This window comes from Lagopus muta, chromosome 1 (genome assembly GCF_023343835.1).
Source record: "Lagopus muta isolate bLagMut1 chromosome 1, bLagMut1 primary, whole genome shotgun sequence".
NCBI lineage: Eukaryota > Metazoa > Chordata > Aves > Galliformes > Phasianidae > Lagopus > Lagopus muta.
This window is the reverse complement of record NC_064433.1, coordinates 4,267,259-4,274,993: the sequence shown is the minus strand read 5'-3', so window position 1 is coordinate 4,274,993 and position 7,735 is coordinate 4,267,259. Positions and strand designations below refer to the sequence as shown.

The following is a 7,735-nucleotide window of genomic DNA, read 5'->3' as shown; positions in this document are numbered from 1 at the left end:
GACTCTGAGTTTCAGCACAGCTGTCTGCAAGCACATTAAGCAGCTGTTCTCTCCTCTAAGAGCTGCAGAATGTTTTGCATTTTTGCTGTTTGTAGATTATCAGAGCCTGTTAACAAGAAAGAATAGGAACTTCTAACCTATAACAGAAGATGCCAGGATCTGGGATGACCCAACAGCTCAACCCCTTCCTTTTGGCAGGGCTAGTGTCTCACAAAACAAGGCACTGCAAAATAATTCACATATGAAGCAGTTTTGAGTCAAATATTTATTGCAATCCTTATAAAACAGTAAAAAAAAAAAAAAAAAAAAAAAAAGCATCAGATCCACTGAGACAATCTTCCCAATTCAAGGCATTTAAATATATAATCACAAACCAGTTCTGTAGAGCATCTGTGCATATAAAAGTGTTACAGTTCAGACAGTATAGGATTTTTCTATAAAAAGAAGAGAACTTTTTGATTTCAGTCTCTAGCCTGACAAAGTTACACCCAGCTGGCCAGCCAGAGGAAGCACACATCCTTACCCTAACCTCAACATGCCTGCAATGTGCCTATGGTAGGGTTGGGTAGATAAAGCAGATACTGCTTAGATACAGGCTGCACGGACACCATCCCAAAGAGATAACTGCAGAAGGAGAGGTGTACATGAGGCAGGGCTCCACAGATCCCCAGGGATCAGCTGCATTCTGCATCCTTCCTCAGCCAGCTCAGGAATCACAGTACTGCTTCCTTCCTCCACCTCCCTTGTCTCAGTGCTGTCAGATGACCACGTGGTAGCTGGGCTGCTTCATCTTCTGGTTTGTTCCCTGGAGTCCTGAGATATCCTGGTCACTTTCAGACTGGTCAAAATCCATGTCCGGAGAGAGCAGCACCTGGTGAGGAGAACAGACAGATGCTCATGGAATCAGAGTCCTCAATCAGATGGCAGCTGGAATTTTGTTCTCTCATCTTAATACCACAGGCACTATCCCCTAGCAAGGGACCGCTAGAGGGGTCAAGCACATAAAAGGATCTACTGCCAATGGGGTTAGATCTTGCAGAGCAGGGAGGTCTTAAGGTCACCTTGACCATTCCGAAGACAGCCAGGAACATATGGACCCAAACACAGATGCTTTGGTACCCGCAAAGCCCTCTTGGGAGTGGAACAGGCAGCTGAAAGCTCTGTTCACCAGGGGACAGGATTCGCAAACATTCACATTAAGGCCAGGCTGCAGCCTCTGAGGAGATGCACAAAAACTAGGCCACAATTTGCAAACAGCTGTAACAAAGAGACATTTTCCCAGGCCCCCAGCTGCTTGTGATCTCTAAAGCTCAGACAGGGAAACAAGCAGCTCAGGGTTGCTTTAGCCACAGTCAGCAGGCTCAGAATTGCTGAGCTAGCCTGGCACCTTCTTATTTCTACCCAGCAGAGACTGAACTGTAGAAGCCAGAACAGAGCATCGACACCTCCCACCAGTAGCTCCCTTGATAAGAACACTTTGCTGCACAACCACAAGGCTGCCCGTTGCCTCCAGAACACCTATGCTTTCAGCTGCTAACCTCAGACTTGAAGCTATCAAGAGGCAGTTCTGAGCTAAGTGGCTGCCACCGGCCCGGAGCATTCGCTCGATGCAGACAGAACCATCCTGATGGGACATCCTCCAGCCATATCATCTGGAAGAGGAAAAAGGCTAAATTTTACTCAGGCTATGGCTGCACAGCCCCGCAGAAGAGCTGCAACCTAATGCCAGCCAGCAGGCTGGACTGACAAACTGTTTGCATGGGTAGTATTCTATGATTCTATTTACAGCTTGACAGATTGTTTGTTCAACCCCATCTGACTCCTTTAAAGCTCAGCTTTGAGCAAAAGCAGCCCTACTGTCTTTAGCCCCAGCAGTAGCAAGATCTCAGCACAGATGATGTGCAGTCACTCCAGCACCAGCTAGGAGCCAAGGGTTTCTGCTCAGCAGTGATCCCCCACATCAGTAGCACGACCAAGTCTTTGACACTCAGGGTCTAACTCTATGCTATAGATGGGCACAAGTTTAGCAGCACAGCTGAGGGCTTTCAGTTCTTTTTCTCTAGATGACTGATGTCAGAAGTCACTCCCCTCTCCTCCGTTTGCCTCACAACACCCAGTCAGCATCATTAGTTTATGGCCAATAAGGGGAAAAAGAGCCAATAAGCACTCTCCCCTATGCCAAATGAAAAAGAAAAGCAGCAGCTTCACCCAGCTAAGACTTCCCACTCAAGTCTCAGCCCCATCTGACCCTAAATTCACAGAACCATAAAGGCTGGAAAAGCAACTAAGATCCTCTAGTCCAATCATCAACCCATCCCTACCATGTCCATTAAAACCTCAGTACCATACCTACCTTTTTTTTCCCCCCAACACCTCCAGAGATGGTGACTCCACCACCTCCCTGGGCAGCCTGTTCCAGTGCCTCATCAATTTGTGATGCAACTGGAACCACTGAACTGTGAAGCCTTGTGTCCATCCCACAAAACCCTTCCACCTCCAAGACACCAGTTACAGAACAGCTGATAAGCTTTCAGCCCAACAGGCCCACATCAGCTCAACTAGACCCAGAGCCCAGCATTCCTTGGTGAAAACACCACAACCAGAGCAGGAGTACAGCCTTATTCATGGCCATCTCCAGACACAGTTGTGAATGAACATATCCTCCACTTGTTTATTTAAGACAGCATCACCAAGCCAGTCACCACAGCAACAAAGCAACTAAACAGGAAAAACAAACTGCAATGAGTCAATGACTTCAAAGAAGCCGAACAGCCACAGAACAAGACATTCTCCCCACTCTCACACACACTCCATCTGATTTTGTTATCCTCACAGCAGCACATCAGATACTCAAAGGATAGCAATAGATCAGATTAAGATCTCATTCCCCTCCATCCCCTTAAGTTAACCTACACAACCCCATTCCTTTTTTTGTTCTAGACATCACAGGAAAGTTTCCATCTCTTCCCCTCCATCCCCTTAAGTTAACCTACACAACCCCATTCCTTTTTTTGTTCTAGACATCACAGGAAAGTTTCCATCTCTTCCAAGTGAAGATTTCCTGTTTGGCATATAAATATTATGATGCTGGAGGACCTGAAAAAAATGGGTGATTAATTACACATGGCATTATATAAAAAAAAAAAAAAATCACTGAACTCTGACAGGCTGCACCAGGTCATCTTTGGAGTCTAATGAACCGATTATTTAGGTGGGTTTCATGCTGTAAACTCAGACCTTCTCACAGCCAGCCATGGCTGACATAGAAAGGGCTGTGCATCCAGACCCCTTTGGGCTGCTATCTGCCTGCTCTAGAGCTCATACAAAGCCACTCAAGCCAACAGTCCTCCAGTAACCCTTCCATAGCTCCATGGTGAGCTTCATCATGAGAAAGCACCTTACTGCTATGAGAGCCATGGTACAGGCCCTCATTTTTTTGCCCAGACAGAATTGTTTGGGATGTTTCAGCATAGCTTGGTCAAGGCACTTCCTCTACAGATGTTTCCAGGTCAAAATCACAACAGATCAGTGGTACAGCTGGAAATGGACCGTAGCTTCCCAGTCTCAGGACAATGTGCTGCTGTTCCACTCAGTCCCTAAATACTTCACACATTCCTCCCCACGCCAGGAAGAATGAGTTGAAAACAGAGAAGCTCAAGGGCTATTTCCATGCAAGACATGGAATTTTGTCTGAAACTACCAGTTACATGTAGAGACAGGAACCATCCTACCTTCCTCCCACATCTGAGTTCAGGTGAGTTCCCATACCTCAGTAGGACTGACAGGTGGGACAGTCTCCTACCAGAGACCATACCTATCTTCATTCAACTTTCCCCTAATGAGCAGGCACTCCATTTCACCTTGAGCTATTAAAAAAGATCAGCTCAGCTAACCAATTAGCAAGTCAAACTTGCTCTTGGAGTGCTCTTCAACTCTTAAAGCAAGCAGTAGAGGTATCACCATTCACCATCGCCTTCAATCTAGCAAATTTGCCAGAAGTTATAATCCCTATGGAAGGGATTAGAATTGGTGCTGAACTCCATGAGAACCAAAGGCAGGTCCGTGTAGTACGTTAGCTTTCCTCTCAACCTTAAACTAACCTCCAGTTTCTCTGCAAATACTTTGAGAAGTACCACTGTTATTAGACCAAACGTTGCTGTAATTTGCTTCTGAAAGTGCAAGCCTTCAAAGAGAGGAGAAAAGAAGTAGAAGCTCACTTATTCCCTGAGGAAAAACTAAAACAAGTCCAAAAAGATCAAATACAACATTATTAAAACTGACTTGTTTTCCTAAGTGATGAAAACAAAGAAACCACTGATAAGATCTGAAGTTTATCAACACTTACAAGAACAAGGGAAAAGAGACACAGGTCAAGGGCAGGACACAAGCAAAGCAGAAATCAGGGCCAAGCAGATGAATGCACTTCCCTACCCTGAATAGCACCAGATTCAGACAGACACTCTGAAGTTCCCTATCCATCCCACACAAAGGCAGAAATGGACTGAACATTTACCAAGGTAGGACACGTGTGACAGAGGGAAGATTTAAGGCTGACTTGGAAGCAAGAGTGAAATTCTTCTGCGCCAAAACTGAAAAGCAGAGTTTCAATATGAAAAAGAAAATAAATCACAGAACTGCAGGGGTTGGAAAGGACCTCAAGAGATTGAATTTAACTCTCCTGCCAAAGCAGGTTCCCTACAATAGGTCTCAAAGGTAGGCATCCAGACCTTGAGTATCTCCATAGAAGGAGACTCCACAACCTCTCTGGGCAGCCTGAGCCAGTGCTCCATCACCCGTACTATGAAGAAGTTCTTCTGCACCTTAACATGGAACATCCTACGTTCAAATTTCAAGCCATCACTCCTTGTCCTATTCCTAAGCATCACAGCAGTTTCATTATAAACAAGAGCCCAGTGGCACATCAATGGCTCACAGAAGAGCTTTGAAACCCAGGAGATGGGCATTTATTTGGTTTGCATTACAGCTGTGGAGTCAGCAAACAACATCAGTGGCAGAATAGCTAGGTTTCCTCTTATTGCTCATCTGAACTGCCAAGGACAAAACCAACATCTCATAGAATCATTAAGTTTGGAAAAGATCACTAAGCTCATCTAGTCCAACCATCAACCCATCCCCACCATGCCTGCTAAATCACGTCCCTCAGTGCCTTATCTACTCTCTTCCTGAACACCTCCAGGGACAGTGACTCCTCTACCTTGGTGGGCAGCCTGTTCCAATGCACTACTACTCTGAAAGTAAGTTTTCCCTAATATCCAACCTGTTGTTATTGCTGCTATCCCTATAGTAAGTGCTGAGTATAGTTTTTTAGCAGGTTAACTTCAGACCACTCCTTTCCTTCCTCCCCCTTCTTTTCCAGAGAAACTGCAAGTTCAAGTGAAAATAATGACACTACTGGTGAGATAGGCAGAGGGCTGAAATTCAAGAAGGCAGCATGATGGGGAGCTGTTGGCGCCTGCTGCTAGACAGTGCTGATGAACCCTGATAAACCACAGGACACATTAGCCCCAGCCAGCCCTGCCCTGTACAGAGATGCTTCTCAGCTCTCTCTCTCCTCCTGTCTAGGTAGGCAGCAGGGAGGGAAGAATAACCTGTTCACATGGAGAAAGCTTAACCAAAACAAGCCCTAAAAACCCTCATTATCTGATTTTGAGCCTAAATCCCAGCTGACCCAGCTGCAGCACTCAACCATCCAACACTGTATGTAATAGCATAAAATTAAAAAGTGACAAAGCAGGAGTCTACTTCAAGGCCCGATGCCAAGAAGCAGAATTGGGAAAAAAAGATCACTCATGTCTGACTCTCCTTTTAATTAACATCCTTCCCTACCCAAATTATTTGTATAGTGCTGGAGACACAGGAGCTTCTCTGAGCAGTCTCTACAGACAGTTCCAGGTACAAACCTATCACCTTAGTATCTAAACTGTGGTGATGGATCAGACAGTTTCAAGGCGGACAGACAGACTGCACACAGATTTCAGAGCAAGTTCTCATGAGAAAAGGAGCCAAATACTTGGTGGATATGAAAAGGACACTGACAGAAAGATTCAGCCTGCAGAAGTCCATATCCACCACATGAAGCGCCCTACCTAGGTGAAGCTATCAGAAGAAGCTTTCCAGCTTGCAGAGATTAACAGGTATCTTCTTTTTAGGTTATCCAAAAACTGAGCTAGAGGGCATAGAACACTTGTCCCCTCCAATGCAGTGAGGGAGGAGACGACTCCATCTTTATGGAGATCCAGTAACTTCAACACCATCTGTGTGTCTACAGCAGCCTGAAGCTTATGATAACGTCTGTGAGGTTAAGTGACCCAAGCTTAGGTTGCAACAGGTTGGAAAAGAGCTTGTAGCATCTGAGTTGCTGTCTAGTCAAAACAAGAGCAAGGAGGCAGCATAATATTAGCTGAATTTAAACCTCAGGAACACTCCAGCACATCTAATCAGTAAAGCAGATATTCACCATCAGTTTTACATTTTGAGTGGAGCTAGATTGGAGGCCTGCCCAGTAAGCACCACTGTAGAACACATCAAGCAACCAGGACTGTGCTATAACCAGGGCACAGTGTCTATCTAGAGTTAGTTCAGCTTTATGTCCTAGGCAGCAGCCCTTAGCTTCAGTGTACAACTATTAAGACATCTTGGTACTGCTCAGCTCCTCTTCCCTCTCCAGATCAATACAGATTTCTTCAGGATGCCCCACAGCTCAGGAAACTCCCTGGGAAATATTGCTCACGTGTTCTCAGTAACCTAGCCAAGCCACAGCTGTTTATCTGAATGTTGGGCCAAGAAGAATGATTCATTTGTCTCACTCGCTTGCATCTGCCTGCCCTTCCTGCCTCCTGAACCCTCAGGCCATCAAGAACACCTCTGAACACCACTACCTATGCATACAGTGCAGTATTGATAGTACTAATGAGCATGATGGCCAGTTACAAGAACGGAGTTACTCTGTAAAATACCTCTTGCTTTCTCAGTGTTATTTCTGTCCGTCCTAAATCCCTCAGCTATTCCAGGAGCCAGCCTATGACTGCCAGAAGTGATTTAACCTTAACTCTTGCCAGTGAGCTGCAGGATACAATCACAGCGTCTCCTGATACCTGGAGTCAGGCACTCAGCATTCAAACAAGGGCTGGGAGCCAAGGGGAAGGAAAGGAATTCGACCCAGTGAATCAGGTTGTGGCTTCTGCAAGAAATCTGATGGGAAACTCAGGCAGTACCTGCCTGGCAGTCCATGTGTCATTAACTACAGGAACAAAGCCTGCTGATACTGGAGCATTCCACTCCCACCCCAGTCTCCTTAACTTCAGTAGTCAGGCTCAGATGATGCAAAGCACAGCATTCTGCAGCTACAAGACCATTATTAGATTGAATAATTCAAAATACTGACAAAAAACCAGGATTCCTAGCTGGGCCTTGTGCTTCCCCTCCCCCCCCCCCCCCCACGCCCCCCAAAAAAGGAGACTAATTGCAGCCAGAAAAGCAAGATTTGAGCCAAGATCAACTAAAATTACTAATAGCAAAGTTGATAGTACTAAGGCAGATCTGCCCACCAGCTTCAGCCTGCCACTCTTGTGATCCCCCTCCTCAAGATGCTGTCAACCTAGAGAGCAGTATTTCAGCTCTACTTTATAGATTGTGATACTACATCAAATCCTCCCAGGGACCCTCTGTGACCTCAGCTATAAGCATCAGAAGTTATTTGGACTTCCAAGGTCAC

The 7,735-nt window shown here is 45.7% G+C and overlaps 1 protein-coding gene across 2 annotated transcripts in view; it reads right to left on the bottom strand.

Moving 5' to 3' along the window:
* Positions 1-235: 235 nt before the first annotated feature.
* Positions 236-7,735, bottom strand: part of LOC125688165 (store-operated calcium entry regulator STIMATE-like) — a 31,652-nt gene continuing 24,152 nt past the window's right edge. Inside the window, exons 8-9 of one of the 2 annotated variants that reach the window (XM_048933830.1) lie at positions 1,539-1,652; positions 236-871 (exon numbers count right to left, since the gene is read on the bottom strand). In XM_048933830.1, coding sequence (XP_048789787.1) covers positions 758-871; positions 1,539-1,652 — 228 coding nt within the window. In that variant the 3' untranslated portion in view covers positions 236-757. The remainder of the gene's footprint in view (positions 872-1,538; positions 1,653-7,735) is intronic. The other variant, XM_048933832.1, reaches the window with a different exon arrangement.